A 17,028-nucleotide genomic window follows, 5' to 3' on the forward strand; every position below is an offset into this window, starting at 1 on the left:
AAACATACTAGTTCAGGTGCTACTTATAGAAGTCAAGTAAATACTATATTGCCACAAATATATCTACCATTGTGTGACAGGGTGGGGGGGTCCCCATCCAGTGCAGCGTGAGTGCACGCCAGCCTTTAAGCTGTCTTCTGTCTCAAGACAGTGAGGCCTAGTGTATAAAGTCAATAGGCTCACCCTGGTCGGCAGGGCAGGGAGGCCTAGTGGAGGTTGGGCTGCCTCCCAGTGGTGGGTGGCAGCCTGGGTAGGGGGACCTGAGCCCTCCCTGCTCTAATGGGTCCCAGCCCAGGGCCCTGATAGTGGCAAGTGGACTCGCCACTTAGTCAGTGGGGATCCGCCCAAAACATACTGACTGCTGTAGGGACAATGGCTTGTCCCTCCCTGGGCTACTTCCTACCATCACTTCTGCAGTCCCTTGGTCTAGCTGTCTTGGGGATCTCTGGTTTCCTTGGGTTGTGCTGCTCCCGGGGGCTCTGACCTGCAAGTGGCATCCCACTTGGTGTCTGCCTGGGTCTCAGCACCTCCGGCTCCCACAGTCTGGGACTTCGGCAGCTCCCGGGCTGGAGCCTGCAGCATGTGTCCTTCCTCTACAGTGGTCAGCCCAGACTGAGCTCGGGGGCTGCTCCCCTTTATACTAGTGCTACACCTAGAGCATGCCCAGTAAAGAGTGGGGGCATGGCTTCCTCAGCCCACAGTTTGGAGTTAACCCTTCCCCATCCAGTGCGGGGTGAGTGCACCCCATCACACATTGGTTAGCAAAGCAACAGTTAATATGTTTTATGCAGCTGCAGGGGATGCCAAGTAATATATTGGGTATCACACCAGATATCAAGTAATCTTGCATTATTAAGTGAAGGGACGGTTTTGGAAAGGATTGTTACAGGGCACTGCATTAGGAAAGTGAACAACAGCAGTATTAAAACTGCAGGTGTGTCTTTGTGCTCTGAACACAATAGAAGGAAAGATCTGGAATTAAAAGTTGAAATACTGACTGAAAATCTCACTATTTTTCTGATAAATTGACAGATTACACTGCTCTACAGCCAAAATGCTTCTGAAATAAATGTAGTCAAACGTTACTAATTCTGGGTCACTGAGAACGAAAATGATGCTTAAAATTGTTGATTGGCTCTAGTTTTCAAGATATGCTATTGCGTCAGTATATACGACCCTTGACTTGGGAATGGCGGAGGATAAGTGAGTTATAAAGGGGAGGGATCTCAATTTAAACCAGAAATGACTAAAATACATCTTTGACTGCATCTATGAATAAATCTATGACTGGGTTTGGACAGTACTTGCTTTTTAGGCAAAACAATGAATGATGCAATCTGAAGCTGGTATTGCGTCATACATGATATGAATTGCATCATGTTATTCCTAGAAGTCATGGATGATGCAATCATAACGAAGCTTACATCACTCTGCTGAACAAATTGCCCTATATCAGCTCTAGAAATCATACAGTGTCGTGCTCTCTTATTTGTCAGTGTTTGATTTTGCAAAGGGACACATTTCTGTTTAGCCAAAGTGAGCAGAGATGCCTCGTAGTTGTGTGAACAGTGCAGATAACTTCTGCTGTTTTTGTGGTGAAGTGACTTTTGCATCACAAAAGCGCAGTATAATCACTATGGTTAAGAAAGCCTATCACCTTTATTTTGGCTGCAAAATTGGAGATCAGGACAAGAGGTGGGCCCCACACATATGCTGCAACACTTGTGCAACAAATCTTCGCCAGTGGTTGAACAGGAAAAGGAAATCTATGCCTTTTGCAGTGCCAATGATTTGGAGAGAGCCAACAGATCATACCAGCAATTGTTACTTCTGCATGGTGCCTCCAGTTGGGAAAGGTGTGTCAAAGAAGAAAAAGTGGACTGTGCATTATCCAACCATTCCATCAGCTATACGCCCAGTACCCCACGGAGAAGGACTGCCGGTTCCTGATGCACCAGAATCATTCTCACTTGAGTCAGACGAGGAAGAGGATGAAACTTCTGGTCCTGAACCATCAATGTCACAGGACCCACATTTTCTCCCATCCTCCTCCTCTGAACCACACCTCATAACCCAAGGTGAACTGAATGACCTTGTCAGGGATTTGGAACTACCCAAGAGTAAGGCAAAGCTGTTGGGCTCCAGACTACAGCAGTGGAATCTCCTGGCAGGTGATGTTAGGGTTTCCATGTTCCGTGACCGTCAAAAGGATCTTGTCCCATTCTTCTTCATGGAAGGTGATCTTGTAGCCTGCAACAACATCGATGGTGTGATGGCAGCCCTCAACATCGTTCACGATCCAGATGAGTGGAGACTGTTCATTGATTCATCGAAGACGAGTCTTAAAGCTGTTTTACTGCATAATGGCAATGTTTTGCCATCAATTCCAGTTGGTCATGCAGTCCATATGAAGGAAACCTATGACAACATGAAACAACTTTTGAGGTGCATAAACTATGACCAACATCAGTGGCAGCTTTGTGGCGATTTGATGGTTGTTGCTCTCTTGCTTGGTCTGCAGACTGGATACACAAAGTACTGCTGTTTTCTCTGCGAATGGGATAGTCGTGCAAGAGATTCCCACTACATCAAGAAAGATTGGCCACTCCGACAGTCTTTGGAGCCTGGGAGGAAAAGTGTTCAGCATCCACCACTTGTTGAATCAAGGAAGATTTTGTTACCACCCTTACACATCAAGCTGGGTCTGATGAAGAACTTTGTCAAGGCCATTGACAAAACAAGCAGCTTTCAAGTACCTCCGTGGAAAATTTCCAAGGTTAAGTGAAGCTAAGATAAAGGAAGGTGTCTTTGTTGGTCCTCAGATTCGTGAACTTCTTCGAGATGATGCATTTGACCATGCACTGCGTGGCAAGGAAAAGACGGCATGGAAAGCCTTCCAGTTAGTGGCAATAAATTTTCTCGGAAACAACAAGGCAGACAACTACAGGTTGTTGGTGGAAAACCTCCTCAAGGCATACAAAAGCCTTGGTTGCAACATGTCACTAAAGATACATTTTTTGCACTCTCATCTAGATTTTTTTCCACCGAACTGCGGAGCAGTGAGCGACGAGCACGGCGAGCGATTTCACCAGGACATTGCAACAATGGAGAAATGCTATCAGGGCAAATGGAGCCCATCAAAGCTTGCAGACTATTGCTGGACAGTGACAAGAGATGCTCCATTTAATGAATACAAGAGACAAGCCAAGAAGCGCCGAGTAGACACTGAATAGGACTAAACTATGTACATAATAGTTTTTTGCCTTTTGTTTCATAATAAATTTTATTTCTATAACCCTTTTGCTGATTTTTAAAGTGTTACATAAACAGGACAGGTGAAATATTATCATGTAAAGCAACCATAAACACATGAAAAGACCTAGGTTTACAATTTATGATTAAAACTCTACTATCTACACAATATACATAGACATAAAATGTAAAAACTGAAATATCTTAGAAACAGTAGCCAATCAGTTGTTTTAATTGTCATATTTGAATTCAGCACATCAAAATACATAATAAATAGCACATTTTATCTCTGAAGCAGACGACTTCTCAAAAATTGTAGACCAGTGTTATTGTAACATGAAAATTTTATATATTTCAGGTGTGCTATCATCATCTGAGCTGTGTCGAGTGCAATATTTGAAGACTAACTAGAACATTTAAACAGTTAATTTGTATTTTTGAGGGTGATACCATAAAATCAGAGCTTAATTTTCATCTTATGGGGTTTTTTGTTATTGTTTTTTTAAATAGGAACAGATGTCTCAGGTATTAGATGCTATGTTTGAAAAGCTGGTTGAAGGAGGGGAGCATGTCATTGATCAAGGTGATGATGGTGATAACTTCTATGTAATTGATAGGTGAGTGATTATACATTATTGTAATACAAGGGATTATGCACAATTGTATCAGTGAAAATATATTTTTGCATATACTTGCAGTTGAATCAGACAGGTGTGTGCATGTATGAAAGAAAATACAAAGATATTTTATCAGAGTTAAAGAGTGGTTGAACAATAGAGAGCAGTTAGTGAAAAAAATCTAGCCTGTTCTCACCTGTAATAAAATGTTTGCAAGGGAACATGTTACTGGTCCTTTAATGTAATGTTCTGTCACAAAGACTATTTGTTAACTGGAAACGGATTTAATGTAACAAATAATTGGAAAAGATTTAACATTCAATATTTGATTGAAATCTTATTACATTCTCAATGCTGTTGGTAAAGTTTCTTGTTCATAAGAATAAAACTTAAATTTTCAAAGAATTGCACAAATTTTAACTACACTTCCCATGTGGGTCTAATACTTCATAGTCAGATTAATAGGTAAAATGATTGCTATAATTGCTGAAACAGTGATTTGGGAGCCCCTTTTGTGTTGCTGCTGCTGTTGACCTTTGGTTAAATTCTTACCAAGTCATCAATATAGGTCAATGCACTAAACTAGTGGTTCTCAAACTTTTTTTTTCACGGACCACTTGAAAATTTCTGTGGGTCTCGGTGGGCCATTTAATGATCTTTCCAAATGTTGTTTGTACTGTTAGCTAACTATGGTAAAGCACTTTGGATAAAAGTGCTATATAAAAAAAACTTAATAAGAATTAACATTTTTTGTTCTACAAATAAAAGCACACAAATCATATTTTAATATCAGTAGTCTTATCTTTCTAATGCAATGGATGTAGCCTCTCCCCCCCACCGCAGCAGCCCCTGAGCTGGGTCTGGAAAGGAGGGGGGTCTTTCCCCCACCACAGCAGTCACATAGCTGAGGCTGGGAAGGAGGGCCATCTCTCCCAGGCAGCCACAGCCCTGGCGCTGGGGAAAGTCACCTCTTTCTCTGGCTGCCGCAGCCCTGCACATCCCAAATTCTCCCCACCCCCTCTTCTCACCCCACTGCCCTCTCCCACCTACCCCCTATTCCCCCCAAGGCCACCACCTCACCTTACCTGTGCGACTTCTCCAGGGTCCAGGCACCTAATTAGTAGGGCCATGCCTGCGCAGCTCCACTAATTATGTGGGTGGCCCTTCATTCTGTTGTTTGCGGCCGCCCAGGCATGCACCTTAGAGGGAACTATCTGCGGGCCACCTGAATGGAGCTTGTGGACCACTGGTGGTCCACGGACCACAGTTTGAGAACCTCTGCACTAAACTTTTTCTACCTTCTGTCTTCAGTTTCAGGTAGGATACAATGATATAGTCAGGGCTATTAATGCTGGCTTCTAGAGAGAATCCGCAGTGTACTCTGTATATCTCTGAGGAGACTGTGACACAGAGTTGGGATTCTTCACTGGAGGATACAAGTTTCTCTCATTTTTCTGGGCTTATGGCTTAGCCACTTCCTCTTCAGAAAGCTGCAGGGACTTCATTGAGTTCTTCCAGATACATGGCTGTCAGGTCTAGGTGACTCTGACCATCTGACTACAAAGTCCTTGACCATGAAGGGAAAGGAATTGTAGAGACATATGCATTCCATTCCAGCTTCTTCCAAAAAGGAAGGCTATAAATATTTGGCACTGAACAAGCTAATGACACAGCATCAGAGAGGGTGGCTGTCATATTTTACTTCTTTCTCAGAGCAACAACTATCGATAAATATTTTTGTGGGTTTGCTTTGATGTTTAAAATTAAAACTTTATATTAGATGAGGATACAATATTTTTATTTTGCATTTGTTACTCTTTAGATAAGGACTCACGGTATGTTTTGCCACCATTCTCACTAATGCAACTGTACATTGCAATATATCAATTACTGTTTTAAAAAACATTTTACGTGTGAAAGAACTTTTACATTTTAAATTAATTTAATCACAGAAGCATAGTTTTCAGAAACCATTTCTTTGTGAGGACTTTGCACATTACACAGTTTCATGGTTAAAAAGAAATTGTTAAATAATTTAGGCTCAAAATGTGTTCATCTTTATTTTTTAATAATTGCCATTTTGATTTTATTTATATGTAATTTATAATTGTAATTCCAATTCTGATTTTTTATTTTTTTTTCAAGTGCAAAGTTACCATGTCCTCACAAAGAAGTAGCAACTGTCCCCCTTAAAATAGCCACCATTTCTAGGGCATACACAAATAAGTGAGATGACCCTGCAAGCTACTCAGTATCATTTAACTGAACAAAATTTATATTTCAAGAGCAGTACCATCAGTGTAATGCGTGGTGCATAATCAACTTGGTAAACTAAACAAACAAGGTAGTAAACTAAACCAGCTAACTGCTCAGTAAGGAACATGGGGGAGTGGAAAGGGTGGATGTTTACTCACTTTATTTGTGTATTTTGTTAACAGAGGAACATATGACATTTATGTAAAATGTGACGGTGTTGGGAGGTGTGTTGGTACCTATGATAACCGTGGAAGTTTTGGTGAGTTGGCCTTAATGTACAATACACCCAGAGCAGCTACCATAATTGCTACATCTCCTGGTGCTGTATGGGGTTTGGTAAGTGAAATGTTTGTTTGAATGTATTTTTCATTAAAACATTTTTGTCTTTATATAAAATAATTTAAAATTGTATAGCTGTATCTACAGCTATTTGAAATTGAAAAATTGTCTTATAATTGGAAATGTATCATTAGGATAGAAGCCTTTTAAAACTTGCAGAAAAATCCTGGGCAAATACTGTCTTTTCTCAGACCCTGAACGTATGCTTTAAGCAAACTTGAATATTAAAACGGCAATTTGATATAAGAACCACAACAAAAGTAATTTTGGAAAATACCTCAGTAACTTTCAGAGCTTAGTTATCATGTTTCCAACTGTAAGAGACATGGCAATTATTTTGCCAAATAGTAAATATTTTCTTAGATCTCAAAAAACATGAATACATTTGGCTACAGTATAAAAAAATCCACATGGTGCTATTTGTTAAGCTTCCTATATCTGGAATCTGCACAAAAGGTATTTTGAGAAAGCTGTTCTACTTCAAGGCTTATATGTTGGTCTGGTAACTGATTCCAAGGTGCCAATTCAGAGCAGTGCTTGGTGTAGGGAAGAATAGGTGGCTTTCTGCCACCTTGATCCCTTAGACTGCTGAGCTTTCTACATAACTTGGAGCAGCCTGAATGATGCTCTAAATTACAATGGATTTTAATGGCCACCCAGGGCCATTATACTAGTGGGATTACAGTGCATTCCAGCCACATCCCCTTGAGTTGGGTGGTGTGAGAACAAGAGAGAATGACATACAGTTGGGTACCCCATCTTTCTGCTTAAAGGATTGTCCCACACCAGGGATTTCCCTTTGCCCACATAGGGCAGTTTTATGGTCCCTTTGTGCTGCTGAAGTGGTGCCAAGGATCTGGTCCCATGTGTTTGGTTTAGCTAACATGAAGCTCATTACTTGAAATAAATGTGCTGAGAACTGTGGGATGAAATGATTTAACTGCAACATTTCTGAGATAATTTTTTAATCATCTGAAATTATATATTTTGTTTTCCTGGAGTCATTTACTCCAAACTTGTCATACAAAGCTAATATATGTTGGTAATAAAAATAGTCTGCAATTGAGCCTGAAAGGTTAGGCAGCATGGGTAGGATCCATGAAGGGACTTGGGCGTTGCAGTGTGGAACGTCATGGTGCCTTATTTTTGGGTGCCTAGACAATTACAGGAACCACACTGTGATCCACAAGCGAACTTAAGTGCAAGGCTCCCTGTACAATGAAAGGGGAGGGATAGTCCCCTTAGAACGTGATCCATAAAAGCCAGCACGTTATGTGAGAAACAGCCTAAGCTAGCCAGAGGGAGATCCCGATGAGAGGGGTGTGTACTCTCATCGGGATCTCAGGGAGAAGCCCCACCCCTCTCTCAGAGATAGGCGCCTAAGTCCAGACTTCAGGGGTATGCCTATCTTTGCTTAGCGATCCAGGACTGGGAATCCCTCTCTTGGAGTCAGGCAGCTAAGATGCCTGTTGCAGGAATGAGTTAGGTGCCTGCCTTGCACCACACAAAATGGGGGTGGTGCCTAACTTGTAGCCCAGTGGTTAGCGCACTCACTGGGGCTGAGATGTGGGAGACCCAGGTTCAATTCTCCCCTCTCTGCCAGAGGGGAGAAAAAATTTGAACACATGTTTCTCACCACTTGGGAGAGTGCTCTAACCACTGAGCTGTGGAATATTCTGATGTGGCTCTCTCTTGTTGAAGCTGTTCCATTGTGGATAAATAATGAAAGAGTTTTTGGAGTAGAGGGACTGCACCCTGGGTCTCCCACCTCCCAGGTGAGTGCTCGAACCACTGAATTAAAAGTTATAAGGTGGGCACCATCATCTCCACCTCCTACTCCTCTGGTAGCTGGATTTTGAATAGGATCTGATCCAGTTGGTGGCCTGTGAGCATGCCTACTGGATCAGGACCCACATGCAACTTAGGTGAATGAGCACCTATCTTCCCCTGGTTTGGGGGGCTGGGTTAGGTGGGGTTAGGCATCCGGATATACATGCCCAGAGGCAGAAACAGAGGCACCAAGGGAACTTTTACTCTGAAAAATAGACACTGAGTTTAGGCACCTAGAGAATTTTGTGGATTGCAGTGGATCCAGAACTGGGATTTCGGCACCTCAATCTGGAGTTTAGGTACTTAAGTATCTTTGTGAGTTTGGTCTTTGTGTCTGGTTCCTAAACCTGTATTAGGTGGAATGTTGGTTCAAAAAAGGAAGGTAAACAGCCAATCTGCCTCAAAAATATAAAATCATAGAAATCTGAATAGGAGTCAAAAATTGAACCTTTTTATGGTCTGAAAGACTAACTAATTCTCTGTAATTAGTTAAGAAGGCTGGCTTGGGATGCCCTAACATTTAGTTGGATTACACAGACATTATTCATCCTTCTGAATTTGTAACTAAAACAAGATCTTAAAGGGACACTTAAAATCATCTTAAAAATTACATTTCCATCTGAAAGTGTTGTAATTGCTATTGTTACAAGTAACAATATAAGATTACTAGAGCTGAAACTGATTGCGGGGTGGGGAGGATAAATCACTTTTCAGTTTCTCATTTGTTGATTCATCAGCAGTTTGGGTAGAGTCAGTTTCAGTTTTGTTGATGTCCAGTTGTATTTCCTATCTCATGCATCTTGTTTGGGGGCAGTTTGTGTATATGCTCTTCCCTGGGCAGGCAAGAAGGCCAGTAACTGCTGCTGCACAGCTGAATCTGAAACTCAATAGGCAGCAGCTGTGCACAGAAGTAGGCAGGTGAGGAGGAGTGGGCACCACAATGTTTGGTGTTGCTCTCGGCCTGCCCAAAAAACCCTTGCAAACATCACCAAGGAAGATGAATTTTTAAAAGAGGAATAAAAAGATGGGCAAGAGATTTGATTTCAAAGATCTCTTATCAGAAAAATCAGTTATTTGAAATGATACAATTTAAAATATCAAATTTATTATGCCCCTTTTAATAGAAGGCCTCACTGAAGTACTTAAAAACACATAAAATTGCCCCTAGTGGCTGATTATAATTATTATACATTTTATCTATTTCTTTTATGCATTTTCCATCCTGTGCTAACATTTTCCTTTAATATACTTTTTTTCTTCTCTTTGTGTTTTCAGGACAGGGTAACATTCCGGAGAATCATTGTAAAAAACAATGCCAAAAAGAGAAGAATGTATGAAAATTTTATTCAGTCATTGCCATTCCTTAAATCTTTAGAAGTAAGCTTTCTATTGCATTATTTTAGTGGTTGTGGCATGGGGTTTTATCTTGGAATAAAAACTTCCTCTAGATTAAAATTTTGCACATCTTTATTTTTGGAGAAGGGACTTCTGAGGAAAAGTGTTGAAATTTCCAATTTGATCCCCCCCATTGACTATTTTAGTTTCTTCATAAAGCTTGATGCTATAATTTGATCCACACAGCAGTCCCCTAATCGGGATCTGCCTGGAACAGGAGTCTGCCTGTGCAAATCAACTTGTAGGATAGGGGCCATAGTACTGCAAAAGATTAGAATATTTTTGTGGTTTCCAGCCTTCCATTTCTTAAACTGAATTTTTGCTGGATATTAATAATGTGAATTAGTGCTTTGGGCATATTGAAAAAAGTGAATACTTCCATTTAAAAGATATATTTTTCTGCACACACATGCACTTTCTCCAGTAAGTATTTTGGAAGACTTAGAGCATGTAGATTTACCATACAAAAATAGAAACTTAATTAACATGTATGTTGGTAAACCATTCCCTGGAAAATTGTTAAACAGAGGTCTCTTTATCCCTTTATTGTCAATACAGATGGCTAGGGACATATTATACTGTATATAGGTCCATAAAAACAGGTATTAAGGTTTAGCAAAACATATGTTTAATATTTTTAGCAAAACATTTTAATATTCCCATTCTTTTTATAAAGCTATCTGAACGCTTGAAAGTGGTGGATGTAATAGGCACCAAAATATACAAAGATGGAGAACAAATCATTACTCAGGTATGGTAGTGTCTTAGTTGATTTAGTTTTTGCGTCTATAAGTAAAACTACTGTATTATCTATAATGAATCCATTCTTTTAAACTAAGTGAATCTCAGTGTAGTACACATAAAGGGAATAAACTGGTCTGAAAAAAATGGTGTAGTTTCAAAGAAATATGTTGTTATGATGATGTAAATTCCAAGTAACAATTTAAAGCAAAAAAAAAAAAAAGTTTAATACAAATACTTGGCAGGCTATTTCAATTAATTTTCCAGTGGCTTTTTTACCCTTTTATAGTTCCATACTGAGCATATCTGTGGTTAGTAGTGTGTCTCTTTGATGACAAAATGTAATTAATTCTTTCTGGGATTTGGAATGTTTTGTTAGCTTTTACAAAGCTGTAAATGGTAAATGCCTGTTGTGGAATATTTAGCCAGTGTCTGATTGGGGGTTTTCTTGCCACTTTAACAGCTACTTTATTTCATCTATTGTATTTTAAGAAACAACATGTTTGGTTGGTCTGAACAGAACAAAGTAAACTATGCAAATACTATAGAAGAGGAAGGCTTGTACTAGTAGGTGCTGAAAATGGGTCTTATCATTGAGTGTCTGTTTTTGTTCCTAAAAAAGAACAATGTGAAGATAATTCCATCAGGGTAGATTGCAGGCAACTCAGACTCTGTGTTGCCTTTGGACTTCCTTTAGATGTTGGCTTAAGCCTCTCCTATGCTTATTGATACCTGAGCATCCATGATAGGGAATAATTTTTGGGATTTTATGAGTTCAAAACCCTCTAGAACAAAAGAAGGTGGCAATTGGATTTCAGGCTGATTATTTCTGTCCACCAACCCAATTCTGCTCTTGCCCACTGATCCATAGGGGAGCAGCTTGTTTGTTTTTGGAGAATAGGGATAAGTATCCTCCAAGTTATCCAATATTTTCTTTTGCTTCTCTTGGTGCTTGATATTGTGTTTTGTCCATGGCTTAGAACTGAGGTCTACATGGAGCCAACTGTGTCATTTTATTTCAGGAGAGCTTGTTGCTCATCTCATTTCTGTATGGGCATTTTAATCCTTCTATGCCATGAGTGTGTATTTCTAAGTAGAATGTATTAAAGCATTTTGCATTAGGTACCAAAGGATTAGCTGTTAGCCTCTGGCTACATATATTTTAATGTATTTCTTACTGTTACTACAAAACTAAAAAGCAATATTCATGTTTTCATTACTTGCTTTTTTATTTTTAATAGGGAGACATGGCTGATTGTTTTTTCATTGTAGAATCTGGAGAAGTGAGAATTACTATGAAAAGGAAGGTAAAAACCCGAACATGAATTTAATTTTTCAAAATCTTGAAGTCATTAATATATTCTAAATGTTAAACAGCAGATGTCTCTAGTTCTCACTGCAGTTTTCTTTATTCTTTAGACATGTTTAAATTCCATTTTGAGTAAAACTGTACATTCAGCAAGTGTCTCTTATTTTTATCTTATCTGACTTTTCAGAATAAACAGGATGTAGAAGAGAATGGGGCGGTTGAAATAGCCCGGTACTCCAGAGGACAGTATTTTGGAGAACTTGCTCTTGTAACTAACAAACCTCGAGCAGCTTCAGCATTTGCTCTTGGCACTGTCAAGTGTTTAGGTACTGATTCAGTGATATTTCTGCTTGCTGTGACTAATATAAAAAGAATCTTTTTACTTATCAAAGGCTGCATTTATAATGTACTGTATGTTCCTTCATACCATAAAATCAGATTTCAGTCACCCAGTAGCATTTAAAACCATTGGACTGTTAGACTGTACTGTACCTGTTATAGTATTTTTCTATCTACACTAGAAAAATTACTTGTAATTGACAACTGTGTCAACCATGGACCTCCAATGTCTCCCCTCTTCAGATGGAATTGAAAATGGTTTCCAACTAGCGCAGACCGGGTCATAGTACTTTTAATCTGCATAACACTTAACAGACAAATAAAAAACTGTCCTTGCCCAGTGGTCAACCGACACCTAAGAAACAACTGCTTAATATAACCAACCTTCCATGCTACCTTATTTAATCTAACTTCCCATTTCTGAGTAAGTTAGCAAGTAGTTAGCAAAGTCTCTGGCTTTACCAGCCCATGTCACTCTGTCAGGTTTCAGGCTGAGGCACAGAGCAGAGACAATAGTGATTGTGTTAATAGAGAACATCATCTTGTCTGTGGACAAATATGTGTGTTTTCTTCTGGATCTTTGTGGCATTTAAAACAAATACTACTCCTTCTCCTTTGAGAGACCACAGTGGTGAACTGGAAAGATGGCTTCAATCCTTCACTGGGACTAGCCTCACAAGTTCATGATGGACAGCTGTTCCTCCACCTCCAGAGCCATCATCTGTACAATTCCTCAAGGGTCAGTCTTCCCTTCTCTTACACAGGAGTGGACCAAGACTGTGGAACTCAGTACTAGAAGTGATAAGTGATCACGAATGTCACTGCATTCAGAACTAAATGCAAAACTTATTTCTTTAACTTAACTTTCCTTCAATAATTTTGTTGTTTAAAAAAAAAAAACTGAACCTACATTCAAAACAAAACCATTAACTCATCCCAACTGAGTTGACATGGTTTATGGGTTATTTAGATGTTACTTAATGCACCCCTTAATGCTGAAATGTAGGATTCTTTTGTATGGTTTAAGGTTTAACTTCTCAATCACATCATTATATAACCCTTCCATTTTATTAATCTAACTACACCTCTACCCTGATATAACGCTGTCCTCGGGAGCCAAAAAATCTTACCGCGTTATAGGTGAAACCGTGTTCTATTGAACTTGCTTTGATCCGCTGGAGTGCGCAACCCCGCCCCCCCGGAGCACTGCTTTACCGCATTATATCCGAATTCGTGTTATATCGGGTCACGTTATATCGGGGTAGAGGTGTATTAGGAAAATTGTAAGATACAAAGGCAAATTTTGTATTCTTAAATGACAGACAGGCTAGCAAACAAAATGTTCTCTGTTTATTCACAAAGCTACTGGGTTTTTAAAAATAAGTCTCCCCAGCCAAACAAAGATAAACAAGCAGAACACTGGCTAGAGCACACAGATAATACCCGAGAAACCACTAGGATTACTGTTCAATAGGTTCAGTGCCATTAGACTCATAACTTTGAGCAGAAGATAAGAAAAGCAAAGGAAAAGAATAGATTAGACACCAAGATACCACCACCAAGTTCATTATAGAATCAGGGTACGTCTATACTTACTTCCTGGTCCGGATGTAAGCGATCGATCTTCTGGGATCGATTTATCGCGTCTTGTCTAGACGCGATAAATCGATCCCGGATCGATCCCGGAAGTGCTCGCCATCGACGCCGGTACTCCAGCTCGGCGAGAGGAGTACACGGCATCGACGGGGGAGCCTTCCTGCTGCGTCTGGACCCGCGGTAAGTTCGGACTAAGGTACTTCGAATTCAGCTACGTTATTAATGTAGCTGAATTTGCGTACCTTAGTCCGAAGTGGGGGGTTAGTGTGGACCAGGCCTCATAGTGGTAGAAGGGACCGCAAGGCTCATCTAGTCTAACCCCCTGAGGTTCCTTTTGGAACCTCTTATAACTATAGTCTGTAGAAAAGTACAGTGTGCTGTAGCCCTTCCCAGAGTTATCCAGTAGGTTTTGTATTCCATGAAATCTTAACTTGGAAAATGTTTTTAAAACAAAGTTCCCAACAACCACTGAATTCTCCTTGACAAACCTTATTTAAACGATCTTAGATATTTCACAAAGTTGTAGGCTATCATACTATGGTGATAGGCACAGTGTAAATACCTAGATAAATAGATACCCTGAAGAGTTACTACCTAATCTTGAGGATAGTTTTCAAACCTTTTATTTGCATTATATCCTACCCAGACTGAGGACAAAACTGTGCTGGCTGAACCATTTAAAAATATTTTAAAAATGGATAGCACACTCTTCTTGTGTAGTGTTGGATGGGTTTGGGTGTGACATCCATACACTGTTAGGTCTTGTCTACACACAGTTTTTGCACCGATTAACTGATTTAGACACCAAATTAGCTCAATCAATGCAACACTGCTAGCGTGGACATTCTTAAATTGGTGTAAGACTATTTTAAATCAGCTTAGTTTAATTCGAAACTGATATGAGTGTCCACACATAATTGCACTGATTTAACTAAGTATGTTTAAACTTCTAGTTAAACTGGTACAGCTTTGTGTATAGGCCAGGCGTTAGAATCATTCAAATGAAACGTACAGCGTGTGTTGCCTAACTATATCTATAGTAAGTAAGCAGCCATGTTTATTTTAGTGCCACAATGTGAATTTTACTATTTAATATATTGATTCATGATTATGCAATAGATACAGTTTAGATTGTAAATTCATATGGGCATGGGCATTTTCTTTTATCTGTCTGTAAGTCTCTATGCACATTTATGGTGCTGTATGAATAACAAAGATAGCAATTATAAAATTAACACTTAAAATCTGTGCATGATATCAAGCTGTAAATGGTGAGATTCTCAGTTTTAGCAAAGAGTGATATCTGAAGTAAAAACATTCAGGTATGTGTTAGCAGGAGCATGGCTCCAGCAACTTTTTGAAGAGAGAAAGGAAGTAAAGAGAATGAGACAACAGGAAAGCAGTTTTGATGGAAAGTATGTATAAATTACTGGCAATTCCAAGATAGCAAAAAATTGGGTGGCGGTGGTTTTGGGTGGCGGTGTTGTGTGTGTGTGTGTGTGTGTGTGTGTGTGTAACAGAATTGTTCATTTTGATGTTTTAGTGTAAATGTGTATTTTCCCATAAGAACTGCCATAAGTAACATATTAAGACATAAGTTGCAAATATATGCACATTTATGCCATAATTTGTACTACATAAACTTGTAGGAAAAATTGTGTGTGAGACTGAAAAAAATGAGTTTTCCTGGATATGGACTTTTTATTGACTTACTAAATTTTTCAGTACTAACCTAATAGATACAAAGTTAGTTCTAGACTTTTTAAAATGTAAAGTTTCTTGAAGTAAAAAACATAAATTATTGACTACAGCATTTTTAGTTCTCCTGATTAACACTCCCGGTCAACCAATATGGATAACTATACTTTTAAATTGTCATCCAAAGCCCGGATCCTGCAAAGACTTATGCATTGATATCAGTAGAACTATTCCTACTAATAAAGTTAAGCACATGCATGTTTGCAGGATTGGGGTCAAGGTATTATTTAGGTCTGAATCATATGGGGAAAGTTATCTCCAGCTCTACTGACATAGTATGGGCCTCATTGATGCCTTTCCCATTATAATTTAAAATTCTACACAATGAATGTCATAAACTCTGAAAATCATTTCTGCAGCTGATGGCCACATTACATTCTCTCTCTCTCTCTCTCTCTCTCTTTTCCCCCATCCCCTTTTATCTTAGTTATGGATGTACAGGCATTTGAAAGGCTTTTGGGACCTTGTATGGAAATTATGAAAAGAAACATTGCAAACTATGAGGAGCAGCTAGTTGCTCTGTTTGGAACAAACATGGACATTGCTGATCCCAGTGCATGAAATAAAGTATGGAACAACAAGATCTGTTGTGAGAAAATAGCACAGTAGTGGTTAGTCCACTGAGAACATGTCTATCTTCCTGTAGATGCCAAGCATTTTCTGTGATTTTAGGGTTTGGGGTTTTTTTTTTGTTGGGGTTTTTTTGTTTTTGCCTTTTTACATATTACAATGGATGTATCAGTAAACTAAATAGGGATTTAATAGACTTTGGTCCTGATTTTCAGAAGAGCTTAGCACCAGCAGTTCCAGTTAAAGTCAAGGGTAGCTGTAGATGCACAGCACCTTTTGAAAATCAGTTCTTTGTATACAGCATTTCATAAAGAATAGATTTTAAGAAAACACTATGCTGATGAATTTGTTCAACCAGCTTCTGTTCTATAAAATGGTTAAGATTTTCTGGAAAGACTGTTAGCTTGAATGCGATATGTTTAAAGTATTAATGCACACAGTGTTTATTAGTATTGATAATACAGAAGGTATGCTGTAGTTATCCATTTCTGCCTATTACAATTGTCATCATTTTATGTTGCAATTACTATAGCTGTATAAAAAAGAAATAACTCAGAATTCCTCATAACAATAAGGCACAACAATACATTTTATGTAAAGTTCATTACCCAAGTCTTATTTTAACATTTGTGATTTGGTATTAAAGTCCTCTTTGCTTAATATGTCACATTTCAGCAAGCCCACTTGGAAAATATTGTAATATCTTATGCAATTTAGGGGATTTTTATATTTTTGCAATAAACTGCATTTTTATTTGTTACATATACGAGGTATATTCCTCTGTTGAGAAAGCTGGCACATTAATCTTGATGCAAGCATGTTTTTTAAAAACAGGCAAAAGTATTTTATGTAGACAATTGTCACATTCTATCTAATCATGCATAACCTACATCATTTTCCTTCTAATTTCTTTCTTGTTTCAAAATGTATGCGTTTTGTCTTTTCCATATTTATTTTATGTCTACACTAGGGTTAATTTTTTGTCCTTAGAAATCACTTATTTTTCTCTGTTAAATCTTTCCCATT

General features: G+C 38.9%; 1 protein-coding gene across 1 annotated transcript in view; it reads left to right on the forward strand.

The window, feature by feature from the left end:
- Window positions 1-15,993, forward strand: part of PRKAR2B (protein kinase cAMP-dependent type II regulatory subunit beta) — a 159,123-nt gene extending 143,130 nt beyond the window's left edge. Inside the window, exons 6-12 of the mRNA XM_065419895.1 lie at window positions 3,763-3,869; window positions 6,308-6,461; window positions 9,570-9,671; window positions 10,366-10,440; window positions 11,672-11,737; window positions 11,927-12,065; window positions 15,860-15,993. Coding sequence (XP_065275967.1) covers window positions 3,763-3,869; window positions 6,308-6,461; window positions 9,570-9,671; window positions 10,366-10,440; window positions 11,672-11,737; window positions 11,927-12,065; window positions 15,860-15,993 — 777 coding nt within the window. The remainder of the gene's footprint in view (window positions 1-3,762; window positions 3,870-6,307; window positions 6,462-9,569; window positions 9,672-10,365; window positions 10,441-11,671; window positions 11,738-11,926; window positions 12,066-15,859) is intronic.
- Window positions 15,994-17,028: the final 1,035 nt, after the last annotated feature.

Source organism: Emys orbicularis, chromosome 1 (assembly GCF_028017835.1).
Source record: "Emys orbicularis isolate rEmyOrb1 chromosome 1, rEmyOrb1.hap1, whole genome shotgun sequence".
NCBI classification, from domain to species: domain Eukaryota; kingdom Metazoa; phylum Chordata; order Testudines; family Emydidae; genus Emys; species Emys orbicularis.